The sequence below is a fragment of the Chiloscyllium punctatum genome, unplaced genomic scaffold, assembly GCF_047496795.1.
Source record: "Chiloscyllium punctatum isolate Juve2018m unplaced genomic scaffold, sChiPun1.3 scaffold_355, whole genome shotgun sequence".
Lineage (NCBI taxonomy): Eukaryota > Metazoa > Chordata > Chondrichthyes > Orectolobiformes > Hemiscylliidae > Chiloscyllium > Chiloscyllium punctatum.
Genome location: NW_027310089.1, coordinates 104,212 through 126,014, shown reverse-complemented (window position 1 = coordinate 126,014; position 21,803 = coordinate 104,212). Strand labels below are relative to the sequence as shown.

At 40.9% G+C, this 21,803-nt stretch overlaps 1 protein-coding gene across 4 annotated transcripts in view; it reads left to right on the top strand.

Annotated features, from left to right (window-relative positions):
• Positions 1–21,803, top strand: part of LOC140472531 (PHD finger protein 21A-like) — a 119,750-nt gene that overhangs the window by 67,633 nt on the left and 30,314 nt on the right. For all 4 annotated transcript variants that reach the window (XM_072567499.1, XM_072567501.1, XM_072567498.1 and 1 more), the window contains exons 5-7: positions 3,843–3,938; positions 6,040–6,091; positions 10,583–10,662. In XM_072567499.1, coding sequence (XP_072423600.1) covers positions 3,843–3,938; positions 6,040–6,091; positions 10,583–10,662 — 228 coding nt within the window. The remainder of the gene's footprint in view (positions 1–3,842; positions 3,939–6,039; positions 6,092–10,582; positions 10,663–21,803) is intronic.

Here is a 21,803-nt window from a genome sequence, read left to right as displayed (position 1 = left end):
ACAACACCCTCACAGGCATAAAGTTCACCAAGGAGGAAGAAACCGACAACAAACTCGCATTCCTGGACGTCACAGTGGAAAGAAGGGACAACTGAGAACTACAAACCTGCATATACCGAAAACTGACAAACACTGACCAAATACTTAACTACACCAGCAACCATCCCAACACACAAACGAAGCTGCATCAGAGCACTATTCCAATGAGCCACCACGCACTGCAGCACAGACTAACTTCGGAAAACAGAGGAGAACCACCTACACAATGTATTCAAGAAGAACGGATACTCAAAAAAAATACAGTCCACAGATTCCTCAAGAACAAACCACGACAAGCAGACCAAACTCGGCCAGAAACCCTAACCACCTTACCATACATCAAAGAAGTTTGAGAAATGACAGCCAGACTACTAAGACCCCTCGGAATCCTAGCAGCACACAAACCCACCAACACTCTCAAACAAAAACTAACAAACTGAAAAGACCCAGGACAACCCATGGACAAAACCAAAGTCATCGACAAAATTCCATGCAAGGTCTGCCGCAGACACTACGTAGCACAAACAAGAAGAAAGTTAGGCACCAGGATACACGAACACCAGCTAGTCACAAAAAGACATGACCCTCTCTCCCTTGTAGCCCTACACAAAGGATGAAAAAGACCACCATTTTGACTGGGACAGCACATCTATCCTGGGACAGGCTAAGCAAAGACATGCCAGAGAATTCCTAGAGGCCTGGCACTCCAACCACAACGCCATAAACAAACACATAGATCTAGATGCCATCTATCAACCCCTCAGAAAATGAACAGGAAATGACATCGCCACAAACCCCAGGAACCCCATCCAGGAGAAAGATATAAATAGAAAGCAGGAGACAAAAGCTTCGCTTCACTTGTTACCTAGCCAGGTAATGAAACGTCTGGATATCAAACCTATAGCTCAACGAGCATTCCTACACCCTAATCCTTGATCCAAACATAGGAAAAGAAGGTGTAAAGTTCCAGCAGTGAGATGAGAGTGACTGTCATTGTTATGAAGTTGACAATCAGTTGTGTGCCCTTGAAAAATTTACACAGTGTAACTGGCAAAAATACTTTGCACTGTCTAAAAGACACAAGTCAGGAGCCTGCTCTCTGAATGAGTGCAGTTCCAACAATACTCAAGAAACTCAACACCAGCCAGTGCAAAGCAGCCAGCATTTTATTGCTACCTCCATCCAGAACATTAAACTTTCATTCCCTTTGACATTGCAAGGTGTACAATATAGAAGTGGGCAAAGTTAAAAATTACGCAACATCAGATTATACTCCAACTGGTTTATTTGAAAGTACAAGCTTTCGGAGCACTGTAACCTGGTGTTGTGTGATGTTTTTTTAAACTTTATCCATCCCAATCCAACACTGGCACCTCCATATAATGTAGAAGTGCACTGTGGGAAATCGTCATGGTTTTTTCATAAATATAGAAACATCAAAGATAGGAGCAGGAGTAGACAATTTGCCCCCCTTATTCTTCACTGTTCACTATGATCATGGCTGATCATTGATCTCAGTACCATAATCCCACTCTGCCCCTGTAACTACCTTAGAATCATACAGCACCAACTCATCCATGCCAACCAGGTTTCCCAAATTAAACTAGTTCCACTTGCCTGTATTTGGCCCACATCCCTCTAAACCTTTCCTATTCGCTGTTTTATACCACCAGTTTTGGTATCATCGTACTAACCATGTCTGCTGTATTCTCATACGAATTGTTTATGTAAACAACAGACAACAGTAGACCCAACAGTAGAACATCCTTCCTCAGATCAGACCAGAATTGCATACAATATTCCAGCTGTGATTTCACCAACTTCCCCAGTACCAATGTTAGTCTTACTGGTCTACACCCCAACCAAACAACTTCCCAGAAGGACCGCGAAGGGAGGCAGACACAAAGGAACCTGCAGTTATCCCTCCAAGTCTCTCAACATGCTGGTCTGGAAATGTATTGTCATTCCTTCAGCATCATTCAGTCTAAATCCTGGAACTCCCTCCTGAACAGCACTATTGGATTTGCCTTCATCATGTGACAGCAATAAGTCAAGAAGGTGGCACCAAAAGGTGATAAATGCTAGCAATACTTTTATCCACAAATGAATTTCAAAAAAGATATTTTCGAAAATCTTATTTTGGCAAATCCAGTAGAATGTAGAAATCAAAAATTATTAGTCTTCCAGCATTGCCTAACTCTGATGTTGATGTACCCGTATAGTTAGTTTCAGATCACACTTCATCCTCAAAAAGGATGTAATATGCTGTCAATTGACACTACTTTATGCATTGCTCATCATACTCATTCTGGCAGTTGACGAGTTTTGTTGACTGATAATGTGACGGATACATAAGCAAGCATTAGGGCACTCATACTTATTCAAACATAAATTTTCGAAAATGCTTTCAACTACCTAGAATTATCTTTAAACTCCCCTTTAAGTGACACTATTACTGAATACCCTAGTTCACAATATTCCTACCATATTGGAGTGATCTGTTCTATAATGTTCACTGAGCTATATTTCAGAGACCTAATAAGGTACTCAATCAATTGTTATCTTCCTCCAAAAGTGAGGATCATCATCAAATTGTTTCATAGCTTTGGTATAGTGGAGTTTCTGACCTGACTCCTAAATTAAATAATCTATTTATGTAATTTAGTTTGGCCAGAGTGTCCATTTATCCAGCTCATATTTGCATGCAATTATTTTGTAAGCTACCCTGCTGCTGTCTTTGTTAATTTCACAAATTTTTATAGTTAACCATACTGTTTGACAATTTTCAAGTTCTGAAAAATGAATTCCTCAACCATGACACCAAATATAGTAAAATAGTCACAATTATTCTTAATGTTCAGCTAAGAATATTGACCCTCAATCTGGCCCAGATTTTGCCTTTAGTGGCAAAACACCTGCAAAGGAGCAAGTCTTGCTGAAAATTAGTGATCTCCCTTGCATGAATTTCACCTCTAATATCATTCAGTTTCACTGCAAGTGTTCTTTACTGAACATTGTGTACGGTAACTGATGTTTTTGGTTTGTTCAAGCAATTAATCATATTAAAAGATTTCAAAGGATACTAAAATAAAAATACTTCTAAAAGTGTTTTTCCATACAGCAAATTAAACACATTAACAGATAAAATTGAAGCTAAAATAGTTTGATAGAATGCTTCGAAGCATACTCAAAATATGTAACTCAAAGTTACGATCAGTTTATTCATCACATTTTATTAATCACCTTGCTGTTTAAAAACAGGTGTACCTGATTCAACAAAGTATAACATTTAAAGAATTTGAAAGTGTAGGGAGAGAGTATGAAACTTGAAATTGTCCCTAATTTGTGATTTCTGGCTCTGTGGGGGGAGGTCACAGCAAGCAGCCTGTGTCACAATCACCAAGGACAGACAGCATCTTAAGGATTTGTGCACTAATCTGCATATGTCTGACATTCTGAAGTTGTCAGTTTTGCAATTGTTATCCCCTCCTCTGCAAAATGCAGCCTAGTTCTTATACTGAAAGGTACCAACATATATTTAACAGCCAATCATTAATTGTGGTACCACTTCATATCAGTTTTAATATTTTAGCAGACAATAATACTTTTGAAAATTGTTGGTTATATTCTTCAACATGGTAACTCATATAGGATTTGGTCCTTATTTGCTATATGTTAATTAAGATCCATTTTAAATGATCTGAATCAAAGCTTCATACATTTGAAGTATGGATGTGTTTATAATTATGGAATCTATATTGTTGAAATATTTAATAACTTACTGATAATTTTTCTGTTATTAGACCATCAAACTTCAGGTGGAATGGGAAGAAAGACCGAATGACAGCAGTCCCACTTCTCCAGTTCCACCTAAACCCAAGAAAGAGGAGAACGCAGAGGTAATGTTGTTGAAGCAATTTCTATTTACTGACCAATTTGTTAAAATTCAAAGGAAAACAAAAATGAAGTATTAAATTATATTTCAATATCTTTTAAATAAATTATTATTGGTTAATGTTAATATGTAAAACATGTCAGGTTATAATGTAGAGCAACTGGGACTGTTAAGAATATCTGAAAGAATAGTGGAAGCAGATTTAGCAATAACAGGAACTGAATATATTGTATTGTTGGAAAGGAAAACTGTGTGTAGGGCTATGGGGGAATCAAGAAGGGGAATCAGAATAGTTCCTTCAAACAACCTGCACAGGTAAGTGGGCCATCCAGTCTTGTCTATGCCATTTGATTCTATGATACTACTTGGGCACTGAATGATGATATAGGGTCAGAATATGTATGTATTTTTGTGGCGCGATCAATAAATTGCATTTGATATGTTGAGAGTTAAGAGTCACAACATTGGGAAGCCAGTGAAGAACTGGTGGTTATCCATGAAATACTGACATTTTATTGTGAGAAAGCAATAGACTTTCAGGAATTGGATTCGGGAGATAAAGTAGGAATTGGAGCACTGGAGAAGTTTGGTCCTGTGGTATGGAAAGTGCTTCTAGAAATAAATTTATCATTGATGTTTTTGATGTATCTGTAGGAAACATTCTCAGTTGTTTCAATATTTTGGCCACCTTCTAGTGGGACAGCTTTAGCATGCAAGGTACTGATTATCCATCAGTAATTATTTGGTAACTGATGACATTTGTATTAAAGTACACCTAGATCACTGTACACACTTCATTTTGAGTATGAATTTTGATTTAAATGTGTTTCACAACATTCTTGCTCGACATGGTCTTAACCCTGAGTGAGTTTGTTTATTTTTAAAATTAAGATCTTCAGGCTAAATCTGTTAAATTACATGGTCAACAACACAATTTATCCATATGTAGCACTCTTATGAAACAATATGAAGCCATATTGCTGCAACCATATTAAGGAGATTGACCAAATAGAAGTTTTGAGGAGTGCTTTAAAGGTGGAAAGCACTTCAGAAAGACAGAATTGTCGGGAGGAAATTCCAGATCTTGAAACTAAGGCAATAAATGATGCAGCTGCCACTGATGAACAAGTTATACTTGCGAGTGCTTAGGAGGCTGAAATTAATGGAGCAAAGAAATCCCTGGAGATTATGGGGCATGTGTAGATGATCAATAGGGAAAGAAATACATGAAGACTTGAAAATTGGATGAGAATTTTGAAGTCCAGGTGTTATATCACTTGGACCTGTAATTGGTAGTCAAACATAGGAGAACTGGACTAGTTAGTTACATATGGACCTTTAGATGAGTTAAAGTTTACTAAAGGTAGAATATGGGTGTCCAGCCAGGAATGCATTGAAATAATCTTGATCAAAGGTAACAAAGGAATGAACAAGAGTTTCAGTAGCCAATTTGTTTACCGATTAAGTCAACGGTTGTTAGTGAAATGGTAGTCCCCTGTCAGGTAGTGGTGTGACTGTAAGTTTGGAAGGTCATCTTTGGATCAAATGTGACATTGAGGTTACAAATAGACTGGTTTAATCTTATATTGTAACCATGGAGAGGGATAGAGTTGTTAGCTCAGGACAGAAGTTTGGATATGGATTGAAAACAACAGGGTTATTCTTCCCAGTATTTAATTGGAGAAAATTTTTGTTCATCTTGAACTCTGTCGGATGAGTAGTCTTATTATTGGAAGAGTTGAGATAGGTAGTGGGGAGCTAGGGCAGAGTGCTACCTTTGAAAAGTAGTAGTATCTGTTTAGACGATATTAAGAAGCAGCATGTAGATGAGAAACTGAGAGCGCTATGGGTAGATTCTTGAGAGACATTGGGGTTAAAGGCATGGGAGTGTGAAGAGAAGGCATTTCAGATGGTACTCTGACTATGATCAGATTGATAAGAATGGAACCAGGCTCAAGCAGACCCATCCAACTGGATTATATTAATTTGTTAGAAATTGTGTACCCTTCAACAGAAACTAATGAAAATTAAGACAGAAACTCTTATTGAACAGTATATATTATTAACACTGCTTTAATTAGGTACTATCATTTTTTTTTGTACAGAAAGTTGCTTTCATGGTTTCTCTGGGGTTGGTTACACATGATCACCTTGAAGGTAAGAAATTAGTTTTTGTCCCTTTTTGTCTCTGAGCGTTTTGCAATTTTGTTTGCATGTATCATTTCCATGTCACTCCCAAGAGTAAATTGAACATGTCCAACTGACATTTAGATTTAGTAAAATCTCAGTAAGTTGAATCATAAGAGCCCTGCCCACAATTTTGTGATAAGCAGAGCCCTGAGATAGCTAAGAAAGTCCCTGAATAGCCTGATTTGCAAACAACTGCAAGGTACATTTTAAAGAAATGAAAACAGTGATACAGTAAGTATGAGAAAAATCATTTTCTAGTTCAACACGTTCACACCTTCGAATGATCTGACCTTGAGCATTAAAAAGCATTGCAAATGCTGAGAGTTAGCTATGGGGATCAGTACTGTTTCTTTATAATCCTTAATTAATGATTTCTCGGTAATCTAATTAATCTTAGTGGGTGTCTTTGGATGAGTCCTCATGTCATCAATACAGTCAGACTGGTTTTCTGTGTTTTTGTGCTGTACAGTCATTACTTCTATAGTGTGCTAGTCATGTTCCTGTGCGACCCCACGCTTTACAAGAATCATACAATCCAAATAGCACTTAGTGTTGGCAATGCAATTGTGCTTTAATCAACGCACATTTCAAAAGGTCATGCTTTAGAAACAGCATCACTATTTGTCAATCATGTTAAAGCGAATTTGTGTTGACAAAATGTGTTGTAGCAGAATGACCAGTACTGCAAAATACCAGAATATTTCTTGGAGCTTGCAGCTTCAGCCAGGGAAGCGGGTGGGTGATCATTCATTAGACTCTTCAGGGTTAATAAAGATGACCATTTTCCTTTATTAATAGTTTTTCCAATTTCTTGATCCATATCTTAAAAATTGTGCAGGTCATTCAGACAATTTTATTAAACTTGTACTGTATGGTTAGTATTTTGATATTCACAAAGCTATATGGCTTCTTGGACTTTTCTGCACAAGGAGCAACAATTTCTTTTTTTAAGTGGCATCCATGTTGGCACAAATCATAGTAGCAGTGATATGTTCCTTGTTTCCCTTTTCACCATTATACATTTCATCTTGAAACATCAAAGAGCAATCTGGTAAAACATGATAAAACTGTCCAGTTTCATCTGTTAAAAATGTGTCTTACTGTATTTTTAAGTATGATGTGGGTAAGACTATTTGTAGCCATCATTCTAGGCTTGCCTCTGATTTTGGGCAAGTGTGGCCTGTACACTCTGTTAACCTGGCTGCATGATCAGCATCTACAATTTGGGCTAATCTGGTGTTGTCATTCTGGAAGTTCACCACCTTATCGTAGACATCCTTTATTTGCTATACTGCCACGTCGCAGGATTGCTTACAGGCCAGTGTGAATGGCATGCAATAAACAGCTGAGTTATTCCACAATTGACAGAACAGATTTAAGCCCTACAATCCTGGCACATGCAGTCATGAATGGTAAGGAACAACTAGACAGCTCACTGGAGGAGGAGGTTGCACAAATATCACCACTTTTAAGATGCCCAGCACATCAGTGGTAAAGAGAAAGTGAAGTATCTTAAACAATTTCAATCAGAAGAGTCAAGTGGATGATCCATTTTATCCTCCCCTGAGGTTCCCAGTATCGCAGTTGCCAGTCTTCAGCAAATTTTATTTGGAATAGATCAACAGACAGCTGAAGGCACAGGATACTGCAAAGACTCTGGGTCCTAATAACATTTGAGCACTGTTACCAAAGATGTATTCATGAACTAGTTGTGCTGTTAGCCAAGCTTTCTCACTGCAGTTAAAACTCTGAGGTCTATGTCTTACAAAAGCAGGAAAATATTAACTCTGCCACTCTCTCCAACTTGTCACACAACCCTGCTGACCTTGCAGAGTTCTCCTTACCAACATCTGGAGACTAATGCCAAAATTGGAAAACTGTCTGATAGATTAGTCCAATAATAGCCTTAATTTAATTATACTCATGGAATCATACCTTACAATGTTCCAAACATAACCATCAGCATCACTGGATATGTCTAACCAGGACAGGCCTAGCAGAAATGATGGTACCATGGACTGCTATCAGGTGGGAGTTGCCTTGGGAGTATTCAACATTGAATCTAAACTCGATTGCATCTCATGGCATAATGTCAAACATGGGCAAGGACACCTTCTGCTGATTGCCATGTATCATCTTCCCTCAGCTAATAACTCCCTGCTGCCCTGAGTTGGACAATCCTTGAAGGAAGCTTTGAGGGTGCCAAGGGCACGGAATGTACTCTGGATGGGGAAATTTAAATATTCAACATCAAGAATGGCTTGGCAGCAGCACTATTAATTGAGCTGGCTGAGTTCTAAAGGACAGTAGTGAGAGAACCAGCAAGAAGGGAAAAATGTACCTGACTTCTTCATCACCAATCTGCCTGCTGCAAATACATCTGTCTGCGACACTATTGGTAAGAGTGACCACCGCACACACCTTGTAGGGACAAAGTTCTGCCTTCACACTGACACCACTTTATATTGTGTTGTGTGGCACTATCACCATGTTTCGTAGAATCCACAGCGACCCTCCGAAGAGTATCCCAACCTGACCCCTACCATATCCCATAATTCCATATTTACTATGGCTAATCCACCAAGCCAACGCATCCCTGAACACTACGGACAATTTTTAGCATGGCCAATCCTCCTCACCTATACATCTTTGGACTGTGGGAGGAAGCCAGAGTGTGAGGGGAAATGCTCACAGACATGTGCAAACTCTACACAGTCACCCAAAGCTGGAATTGAACCTGAGTTCCTGGCAAGGTGAGGCAGCAGTGCTAACCTCTGTGCCACCATGCAGTTGTTAAATGGGACAGACTTCAAATGTATCTAGCCACTCAAGATTGGGATCCATGAAGTGCTCTTCAGCAGCAGAATTATACTCCAGCATAAGTGACCAAGCAAATAGGAAGCAAGGACTATCTCCAATACTAAGCAATCTAACTACTGACCCTTGACATTTAGCAGCTTTACAATCACTGAATTACTTGTATGAACGTACTGAGGATTACAGTTGATCAGAAGCTGAATTGAACTCAGTATAAGTAGTGCCTACCAGAACAGAGCAGAGGCTAGCAATGCCATAACGAAGAACTCACCATCTGTCTCCCCAAAGCCTGACCACCATCTATGAGGCTCAAGTCAGGAGTGTGATGGAATGCTCCCCACTTGCCTAGATGAGTTCAGATCCAGCGCCACTTAAGCTTGATGCCGTCCAGGACAAAGCAGTCCACTTGATTGGCACTGCATCCACAAACATCCACTCCCACCACCGACATTCAGTGCACATGGCTGCTACTATCTACAAAATGGCAGAAATTCATCAATGCTCCTTAGAAACCTTCCAAACTCAATCATTTCTGTCTTGAAGGACGAGCAGCAGATACATGGGAGAGTCACCATCTATAGGTTCCCTTCCAAATCACTCACCGTTTGAGTTGGAAATAAAATGCTGTTACTTCACTGTCACTAGGTCAACATTGTGGAGCTGACTGCCTTAGGGCACATCGGTCTACTTAAAGCAAAGGACTGCAGAAGTTCAAGAAGACAGTTCACCATCAGCTTCTCAAGGGCATCTAGAAGCGGGCAATAAACGCTGACCCAAATCCCATACTGAATGGTAGAACCCACATCCCAGGAGTATTTAAAAAATGGCAGCCATATGTGCCATCTAAAGGATGCACTGCAGTAACTCTGCAAGGCTCTTAAAAGCACCTTACTAGCCATAACCTCTACCACCTAGAAGGACAAGTGCAGCAGATATATGGGAACGTCACCACCTGCATGTTCCTCCCTGAGCCTGGAAGCCCTGTTATTACCCAGATTCACTGTACCTAGAGGCAGTCACACCTCTTAAGTTTTCTGACATGGTCAGACATCAGACAGGATGGGGTGTGATTCCAGATAGAGGTTTCAGAGGACAGTATTGCAGGAGTGTCAGCCTGTGCAATTGTCCAATAGGTTTGAGATTTTCTCAGTCTGGATGAGAGTGAGGGCTGAGAGATAAATGAGCTAAAGACTATGGCATTGTGGTACAGGGAGCTAAAAAGCCAACTGTAGTGGTTGTAAGAGACAGTGTAGATTTACACTGTTCTCTAATAAAGAGTGAGAGTCTGGGGGTTGTGTTGCCAGCTCTCAGGATTTCAGGTCTGGGCTGGAGAAGAACTTGTGGGACAGCAATGATCCAATTGTTGTGCTCTAATGATGAAGGTAGAACTGGAAGAAGAGGTTCTGCATGGCCAGTATGAGAAGTGAGGCTCTGGATAATAATGTCTTCCCCCCCCCCCCCCCCCCCCCCCCCCCACCGTCACGTGGGCGCTCATTCCACCCCACCACACCCCCCCCCATGCATTTCGTCACTGTGTGAAATTTGAGGAGGTCAGGCAGTAGAAACAAAAAATACAGTAAATGCATTGATATGCAAGTAATCTTGAAGCTTGATCTGTATAACATTTTTGATTTTAAACAGAGATCCAAAGCAAGAGGCAAGAAAGGAAACGACGAACAACAGCAAATCCAGTGTACAGTGGAGCAATCTTTGAACCAGAGGTACTACATAGGAACATGGGTTAAAAGCAGGAGTGGACTGTTTGGCTGTTCAAGTCTGCTCTACCATTTAATATGGTCATGGCTGATCTGATTGTAATCTCGACTCCACATTCCCACCTACCTCTGATAACCCTTCACTCCCTTGCTTACCAAGAACCTATCCACTCTACTTTAAAAATATTTCAAAGAATTATTTGGAACCCTTTTAAAGAAGATAGTTTCAACAAATCTGAAAGTCTCCTCTGAAATGGATAGCCCCTTAATTTTAAACAATGACTTTATATGCAAGACCAAAATCCATTCTACATCCACCCTACCAAGAATTTTTGTTTCTGTAAAGTAAACCTTTACTCTTCTAAACTCCAGCATTTACAAGGCTAACCTGTTCAACTTCCCTCATAAGACAACCCACCCATTTCGCGAGCATATTTACATCCTCCCTTAAATAAGAACATTATACTATATACATTACTCCAGATGTAGTTTCACCATGTTCTATATAATTAAAACTAACCCCTAATTTTGTATACATTCTCCTTTGCAATAAACAATAACATTATATTAGCTTAACAAATTACTCACTATAATCTGCATACTAACCTTGAGTTATTTGTGCCCTAGGACACCTCTGCATCTCAGAATTCTATAATTTCTCACCATTTAGGCAATGTGTTTTGTATTCTTCCTGCCAAAATGGACATTAGTACACTTTTCCACATGATAATCTACTTCCCAGATCTTTGTCCTCTTTGCATCTTGCTTTCCAGCCTATTTTTGTTGTCATACCTTTGGTCCCTTCATCTAAGTCATTTGCATAAATTGTAAAAGGTTGAGGCGCCAGCGCTGATCCCTGCGGCACATCACTCATGTCTTGTCAATCTGAAAAGCATCCATTTTTATGCCTGCTCTATTTCCTGTTAGAAAGCCAATCTTTTATTCATGTCATATACCTTTTATTTTCCACAATTGCTTTTGACGTGACACCTTATCAAATATGTTCTGGAAATCCAAGTACAGTATGTCCATCATTTCTCCTATATTCACAAAACATGTTATTCTTCAAAGAAGTCTAATAATTTGGTTCAACAGGACCTCTTCACAAAATCATGTTGCAACTGCCTGATTACCTTGAATTTCCAAGTGCTCTGCTTGGTGCCTTCATTAGCTGATAATGTTTTCTTTATGCCAGATATTGAACTAACTGGCATAAGTTTTCTGTCACCCTTTCTTCTTGATTTAACAAATTATATTTCCTATTCCCTAATCCAATGGAATCTTCCATGAATCAAGATAAATTCGCGAAATTGGAACAAGTGCATCAACTGTCCAGAATAGAATAAAAATTTGTTGTCATGTGTATTTTTACATGAAAAATACAGAAAAGTTTCATAAGTCACCTCACCATGGTACCTATTTTAATGATCGAAGTCATACATAGTAATAAAAAATAAAATTAAGACAAAGTTCATTACAATTTAGTTAATGGTTTCTGGGCTCAGGGAAAGCCGATTGAAGGAATATTGCAATACCCTGAAGACTGAGCCAGGGTGAGACCGCCATTCTCTGCCACTAGATTACTTGGCTGGAAACCACCACTGAAAAAGACTGCCATGCCAGGCCGAGATTGCCATGTGCGCCACTGGAAGCCACCTCATTGCTGGACTGGGAGAAGCCGTCTGTTCCCCCTCTGATACTCTTCCAGACGCTGCTGCCGATCTACCGTCCAGCTATCCCTTTCACCAATGCTTTCGCTCCTTCAAGACCCCAGGCATAGTTGCAGACCTGAAGTGTTGGCCCAGCCTCGAGTCCAGGCCAAGGGAGTCAGCCCAGAATCTGTTCCTCGCTCGACAGGAGATCCCAGGCTGGGGTGGAGCCATGTCCAGCTCTTCCTGACATTGCACCACTGCTGTCGGATGCCTCCTTTACCCACCACTGTCCAAATTTTAAAGAAAAAAAAACAAAAAATAAGCAAAAGTAAAAAGAAGAATAAAAGGTGAAAGACTAGTCCCAGCCTTGCTTCCTTACTCTGCTATCATCTTTGTTAATTCACTGGCCACTTATTTTAAGATTCTATCAGCTTCTGGGAACTTGTTGTATATACATGCTGACAAGTTGCTAAGTACCTGGTGTTTGTAATTTTCTCGAGTTTCTCTCTCCCTTCTGTTTTCCATTATATCTGGCTTTGCCTCTATGGTAAAATCCAATGTAAAATACTGTACAAATCATCCACCATATCCTTATTTTCCATCATTAATCCCTGAGGCTCACTTTCTATAGGACTACGTTTCACCTTGTTAATTTGGATTTTTTAAAAAACTATACAAATTCTTATTATCTTTGTATGTTTCTAGATTTCTCTCTCTCATATTCTTTGCCCCTGAAGACCATAAGATGCCGGAGCAGAAGTCAGCCATTCAGCCTATTGACTCTGCTCCATCATTCACTGATATCATGGTTAATTTGACAATCCTCAACTTCACTTTCCTGCCTTTTCCCAGTAATCCTTGGTTCCCTTACCAGTAAAAAAAAAATTTGTCTATCTCAGCCTTGAATGTACTTAACGACCCATCCTAAACATCCTCATTGGGAAAGAGTTCTACAGATTTGCTATCCAGAAAGAAATTCCTCTTCACCCCTCTCTCAAATAGAGTGACCTCATACTCTGCGATTGTAACCTCTGATCCTGAAACATTCTCTCAAAGGGAGACGATCTTTCTGCATCTACCCTTATCAAGTCTCCTAAGAATCCTGTATGCTTTGATAATGTCTCCTGTCATTCTTCTGTACTTGAATGACCACAGATCCATAATACTGAACAGCCTAGCGAACCTTCTCTGGACCATCTCGACTGATGGTATACCTTCCTAAAGGACCCAGAACAGTTCATGCTTCCCCTACTTTTATATTCATTTCCTTGGAAATAAAGGTCCAACATTCCATTTGTCTTTTCTGTCGCCCACTGAACTTGGATCCTAGCTTTCTTCTGAATCTTAAATGAAGACTCCCAAATCCCTCTGTTTTGTAGCTTTCTGCAATCTTTCACCATTTAAATAAGATTTAGCTACTTTACTCTTCCTACTCAAGTGCATGTCCTCTTATTTCATCTAAGTTTTTGTTCACTAACTTAAACTGTCTATATCCCTCTGCATCTTCAACACTTTGCTCACAACCTATTTATGTGTCATCAGAAGTTTGGCAATAGAGCATTCACTTTCCCTTCTTAGTAATGCTTTTAGTCATTCTCATTTCTTAATATTCTGTACAATCTTCTGACCTAGAATATAATTATATTCTTTCTCATTAAGTTCACTATCTTTAATTCTTCTGTTGACCACAGATGATCATCCTCCAGTGAATGTTAAATTATGATTGCACTGTTGGAGGGTTGCCTATACCAAAGTCGCTAATTAAACATATCTCGTTACATAGGCCTAGTATGTCTTGCTGTCTGGTCAGCTCATCTCTACTTTTATATCCTGGTTTCCTGAACTAAGGACATCCTTCTCTATTGCATTAATATGATAATTCATTAGCCGAGCCATTCCTCCACCTTTTCCTATTTTTCTTGTCCTTCCTAATTACCCTATACCAGAATGCGATAAAAACTGCCCTGTGTATTATTTTAACATTTTTTAAGTGTTTTATGTTGTGAGTTTGGGTTTCTGGTTTTTGAATTGCTAGGCATTGGCCTAGTGATATTATAGGTGGACTATCAATTTAGAGGTCCAGCTAATTTTCTGGGGAACCAGGTATGAATTATATCACAGCAAGTTGTGGAATTTGAATTCAATGAAAAGTCTAATTGAAAGTCTAATGACCATGTCACCATTGTTGAAAAGTCCATGTGATTCACGAATGTCCTTCATGGAAGGAAACTGCTGTCCTTACTTGGCCTAATCTACACGTGACTCCAGGCTGTCAGCAATGTGGTTGACTCTGAACTGCCTTCTGAAATGGCCTTGCAATCCACTGTAACAATTGCCAGAAAGTCTGAGGAAAGGAATGAAACTGGATACATATATGGTATTGACCTAGACACTGGGAACAGTGTGAAAATTGAGCAATGGCCTGACATATTTACACTCATGGAATCATACCTTGCAGATAACATCCCAAATTCTTCCATTGCTGTCGCAGCATATGTCCTTTCTCATTGGCAGGACAGACCTAGCAGAGGTGGTCACTGAGGAGGATACAGTCATAAAGGAGTTGCCCTGGGAGTCTTCGATATGGACTCTAGATCCCACAAAGTCTCATGACAGCCTGTTAAATATCAGCATGAAAACCACCTGCAAATTACAAAGTATCACCATCTCGGTTAATAAATCAGTACTTCTCCATGTTGAACACCATTTGGAGGAAGCACTGAGGATGGTATGGGTGGAGAATGTATGCTGGATGGGATATTTCCATGTCCAGCACCAAGAGTGACTTGGCAGCAGTACTACTGTCGAGCTGGTGGATTCCTAACATATAGTGTTGCAGTATTGGGCCTGCAGCAGGTGATGAGGCAACCAATAAGAAGAAACAATGTTCTTGATATAATCCTCACCAATATGACTCTCTCAGATGGATCTGTCCATGATAATCTTAGTAAGAGTGACTACCACACAGTCCTTATAGAGACAAAATCCCCCCCCTTCACACTGCAAATACCTTGTGTTGTGTGGCACCATTGCATGTAAAATGGGAGACATTGAACAGATTTATTAACTCAGGATTGGGCATCCATGAGGTACCATGGCCCATAAGGAGTAGTAGAACCATACTCCAATACAACCTGCAACCTCGTGGCCTGGCACATATTCCCACGCTACCAGTAGCATCAAGACAGAGGATCAACCCTGGATTAGTAGAGCGTGCAGGAGGCCATGTCAAGAGCAGGACTAGGAAAACCTAAGAATGTTAACCTGGCGAAGCTACAAAACAGGCTACTTAATGTGTCAAACAGCATGAGCAGGAAATGATAGACAGAGCTAAGTGAATGCACAATCAACAGATCTGATCTAAGCTACGTAGTCCTGCCACATCCTGTCATGAATGATGGAGGGCAACGAATTAACTCACGGAGGAGAAGGACTGAGTGATCCAACTCTGCCTCCTCCAGAAATTCCCAATGTCATAGATGCCTGTCTTCAGCCATTGCTATCAAAATATAGCTAGATGTGCTAGATGCAAAAGATATCGGCCCTGAACACTTGCATCCTATACACAAGAAAACAGAACAAATCCAACCCAACAAATTACTATCTCATCAGTCTACTCCTTTCATCAGTAAAGTGATGGAAAGTGTTTATGTGCAGTGGTATCGAGCAGCACCTGCTCAGTAATACCCAGTTTGGTTTTTGCCAGGGCCACTCAGCTCTTGACCTCATTACAGCCTTGGTTCAAACATGGACAAAACCGATGAATTCCAAGCATGAAGTGAGAATAACTGTCCTTAATTTGACTGAGTGAGGCATCTAGGAGTCTTAGCAAAACTGGAGTCACTGAGAGTCAACAAAACTCTCTTCTGATTGGTAGAAAGGAAGATGGCTTTGGTTGTTGAAGATCAGTCACCTCATTTCCAGGGTTACTCTGCAGGAGTTCCTCAGGGCAGTGTCCTAGACCCAAGCATCTTCAGCTGCTTCATTAATGACCTTGCTTCCATTATTAAGAACAGAAGTGGGAATGCTTGCTGAATGCACAATGTTGACCCTTTACAACTCCTCCAATACTGAAACAGACCATTTCCAAATGCAACAAAACCTGGACAATATCCAGACTGGGGCTAAAAAGTGGCAATGACCATCTCTAGTATGCAACAATCTAAACTTGACATTCATTGGTATTCTTTCATTTGACCAGAAACTGGATTGAATGTACCGTATAAATACAGCAGATAGAATAGTAGCTCAGAGGCTCAGAACCCTGCAGTATGTATGAAGCCTTCTGACTCCCCAAGGCCTGGTTGCTGGTCCTCCACAAATCAGAAGTGTGATGGAATAATCCATACTAGTCTGGATGAGTGCATATCAAACATCATTCAAGTTTGACACCATACTGAACAAAGAAGCTTGCTTGATTGTCACCACAAATATTCACTCCGTCTACCATCAATAGTTAATGGTAACAGTGTGTATCATCCTCAAGATGCAGTGCAAAAATTCACTAAGGCTTGTCGGGCAGCTTCTTTGAAACTCATTGATATCTCCATCTAGAAGGACAAGGGCAACAAATACGTGGAAACACCACCACATGCGAGGTCCCTTCTAAACCACTCATCACCTCACTTGGAAACAAATCATTGTTCCTTCAGTGTCATGGGATCAAAATCCCAGAGCTCCCTAATGGCATTGAGAGTCTATCTGCAGGACATGGACTGCAGTTATTCAAGAAGATGGCTCACCACCACCACCACCTCTAGGAATGAGCCAGCAATGCCAACATTCCTTGAGTATTTGAATTTAGTAATTAATTTGTAAGTCTTTGTATCGACAGTGTTTCTTTTGCGAACAGTTTGAGACCTTTAGAATTAATCAGTTTTGTGCATTACTCGTGGCATTCTTAAAAGGTTACATTGTTTGCAACCCAGCATGGTATATATTGGGACCTCACGGTTTCTGAGGGAGCTTTGGAACTTGCTTGTTTTAAGGGAAACACCATCAGCTGAGAAAAGAATTAAAGTTTTTTTGATTTTGTGTGGACCAGTCCTGTGAATCGTGATGTGGAGGTGCTGGTGTTGGACTGGGATAGACAAAGTTAAAAATCTCACAACATATGGTTATAGTCAAACAGGTTTATTTAGAGCTACAAGATTTCCGAGTGCTGCTCCTCTGTTAGGTAGCCAGTGGGGCAGGATCACAGGACACAGAATTTATACAAAAAGATCAAAGTGTTATGCAACTGATGCAATGTCTTGAATAAACCTAGATTACTGTTCATCTCTTATAATGGGGATGCAGGTTTTGATTAAGTAATATGTTAATTCCAGAACTTACTTCAAGTCACAGTCCTAAGATAACAAGTTTTTCTTAAAATAAAAGTGACATCTCAGCTCAGGCAATGCATTAAAGGTGTGAGGTTAGTGTCTGTCTGAATCCCAACCTTGAGTCAGACTGGGTGTACTTCCAAAGTAGGAATTTATAAAATGTCACATGGACTGATTACCTACAAATTGTGTGTGTTTTGAAAAAAATAAAATGTATGCGCACACACAAGTTCACCCCAAAGACTTGTGTGCATGCGTGTGTATGTGAGGAAGAGAGTGTGTGCATGTTTGATAGTGTGATGGAGTATATGCCTGTGAGAGGGTGTGCGTATGTGTGTGAGATTGTGTACATGTGTATGTGTGCTTGTATGTGTGACAGTGTAGTGGGGTCACCTGTAGTGTGATACGAACCCAAGATCCTGGTTGACGCCATCCTCATGGGTATCGAACATTGCTATCAGCCTCTGCTCGGTGACTGTGTTGTTGCGTATCCCGAAGTCTGCCTTGAAGGGAAGTCACCTGAAGATCCGAGGCGGAATGCTCTTGACTGCTGAAGCGTCCCCCAACTTGGAACGAACATCCCCTGTCTGGCGAATGTTGTGCAGTGTCCATTCATCCATTGTAGTGGCATCTGCTTTGTCTTGCCAATATATCATGCTTCACTGCATCCTTGCCTGCAGCGTATGTCATAGGCAACGTTGGCTGAGTCACATGAGTACCTGACACGCACATAAGTGGTGAGTGTCCCCATGTGTAATGGTAGTAATCCATGTCAACACTCTGACACATCTTGCAGTAGTTGCTATGACTGGGTTGTATGGTGTTGTAGTTGATGTTGTCCTGAAGTCTGGGCAGTTTGTTGCAAACAATGGTGTGTTTAAGGTTTGGCAAGAATTGAAGGTGTAGGGGAGATCTTAGTCAGGTGCTCATCCTCACTGATAATGTGTTGCGGGCTGCAAAGAACATGGCGTAGTTTTTCCACTCCCAGGAAGTACTGGATGACGAAGGGTGTATCCTGTGTCTGTCTCCTGAGGAGTCACCATGGACTACTCTTTAAAACTGGTCTCATTCTTGGGCACACTCATCTCCATCAAGGACAGGCACCTCAGTACCTCACTCTGCACACCCCATGGATAATCTCATGACGCTGCACTTCTCTAGCTCCCACTCTAAACACATTAAAACAGCCGTCCCCTATGGACAAGCCCTACGCATACACAGGATCTGTTCAGATGAGGGGCAGCACGATGGGCACCTGAAGTGCTGAAGGATACGGTGCTCAACTTATCAATCGTCACTTCCAACATGCCATTGTGAGAAGCCATAGAGACCTCCTCAGGAGACACACACTGGATGCAACCGACATCGTCCAGTACTTCCCTGGAACAGGGAAACTATGCAGTGTTCTTCGCAGCATGCAACGAATTATCAGTGAGGATGAGCACCTTGCCAAGATCTTCCCTATGCCTTCACTTTTTACCTTTAAACGCCTACCAAACCTTAAACAGACCATTGTTCGCAGCAAATTGCCCAGCCTTCAGGACAACATAGACCACAACACTGTACAACCCTGTCATTGCAACCACTGCAAGACGTGTCAGAGTGTCAACGTGGATACTGCTATTACATGTGGGGACACACCCCACCATGTGCATGGCAGATACTCATGTGACTCGGCTATCCTTGTCTATCTCATACTCTGCAGGCAAGGATACTCCAAGGCATGGTATTTTGGCGAGACCAAGCAGATGCTACAACAACGTTTGAATGAACACCGCATAACAATCATCAGACTGGGATGTTCCCTCCGAGTAGGGGAACACTTCAGCGGTCAAGGATATTTAGCTTTGGATCTTGGGTGACCATCCTCCAAGGCAAACTTCAGGATGTGCAACAACGCAGGCTTGCTGAGCAGAGGCTGATAGCCAAGTTCAGTACCCATGAGGATGGCCTCAACTGGGATCCTGGGTTCATGTCACATTACAGGTGACCCCACTGCATTATACACACTGACAAAAGTTTACACACGATCACACACTCTCAGATCCTCTCTCATACATACACGCTCTCTCTCAGACTCTCACTCGTGCACACCATCTCACAGGCACATACTCCATCACGTTCAGGTGCACACTCTATCAAGCATGCACTCTCTCTTCCTCATACATGCACGTGCACGCAAGAGTCTGTGGGGTGAATGTGCATTTGTAGATATATTCTGTTTTATTCAAAAAGCACACAATCTGTCAGCAGTCAGTCCATGTGGCGTTTAATAAATTCCTACTTTGGAAATAGAATCAGTCTGACTCAAGATTGGGATACAGACAGACACTAACCTCACATCTTGAATGTATTGTCTGAGCTAAGATGTCACTTTTTTAAGTAAAACCATACGTTATCTTGGGACTGTGACTTGAATGAAGTTCTGGGATTTACATACTAATCTATTGAAACCTACATTCTCATTCTAAGTGATGAAAGACTTAACAACAATCTAGGTTTGTTCAGTTCATTGCATCAGTACTATGACCACTTTGATCTTTTACTATGAATTTTGTCCTATGATCCTGCCCCACTAGCTTCCTGATTAAGGAGGAACACTCCGAAAGCTTGTACCTGTTGGACTATAACCTCATGTTGTGTGATTTTTAACTCAGTCCTGCGATGTCCTTGGAAATAGGGTGGCTGCGTAGGAAAGTGCTGCTGGGATGGGAAATATATATAGTAAGCAAGGTTTACCCGAGTGAAGAGTTAGCGTGAGTCTCTGATCAGACATGTTGGATTAAATCCTGAAAAGGTTATTTAAAGCTGAGTACATGTAAGCAAGTGTGTAAACCTCCAGGAAAAGAAGCTGTCTGAATTTCAAGTCTAGAAGTTGAACTCTGTGACTTAAACATACTGAGATGTTAGATACAAATGATGTTTTGAATATTTGGGAGTGTTTTGGGTACTATACAAAAAAATGATTTTTTTTGCAATTTATCAAGGAATGTTGTGCAGTATAATGGGGTTATACTGCTACAGTAGGTTTAAAAAAGTTTAATTTGTCTTCTAACTACATAGTTTAGTTCGTTCTGTAGACTGGTTATCAAGGTTAGATTACATGGGTTGCAGGGAGAGAGGGCCACTTGGTTACAAAAGTGGCTTGATGGTAGAAGATAGAGGATGGTGGCAGAGGATTGTTATTTCGGACTGGAGGCCTTTGATCAAAGGTGTGCCCCTCTGATCGGTGTTGAGTCCACTGTTTGTCATTTACATCAACGATTTGGATGAGAATTTAGGAGGTATGATTAGATCAGATTAATTACAGTGTAGAAACAGGCCCTTCGGCCCAACAAGTCCTCACCGACCTGCTGAAGCGTAACCCACCCAGACCCATTCCCCTACATTTACCCCTTCACCTAACACTACGGGCGATTTAGCATGGCCAATTCGCCTAACCTACACAATTTTTGGATTGTGGGAGGAAACCGGAGCACCCGGAGGAAACCCACGCAGACATGGGGAGAATGTGCAAACTCCACACAGTCAGTCGCCTGAGGTGGGAATTGAACCCAGGTCTCTGACGCTGTGAGGCAACAGTGCTAACCACTGTGCCACCGTGCCGCCCACTTATGGTTAGTAAGTTTGCAGATGATGCCAAGATTGGTGATACAGTGGAAAGTGAAGAAGGCTGTCAAAGAGTACAATGAGATCTTGATCAGATGGGCTAGTGGGCTGAGAAGTGGCTGATGGAGTTTAATTTAGATGAATGCGAGATGTTGCAATTTGGTTGGAACAGCAAGGACAGGACTTACACAGTTCATGGCAGGGACTTTGGGTGTGCTGTTGAATAAAAGGATCTAGGGGTACAGGTTTGTTCCTTGAAAGTGGCATTGCAGGTAGACAGAGTGATGAAGTAGGCGTTTGGCCTGCCTACCTTCATTGGTCAGTCGATTGAATATAGGCATTGGGACAACGTGATGCAGCTGTATAAAACATTGATGAGGCCCCTTTTAGCATACTTGTTCAATTCTTGTCACTTTGCTTTAGAAGGGATGTTCTTAAACTAGAAAGGGTACAGAAAAGATTTACAAGGATCATGCCCAGGATTGGAAAGTTAAAGTTATAAGGAGGGACTGGGACTTTTTTTTTCCCTGGTGCCTTGGAGACAGAGGAGTAAGAGAGGTTT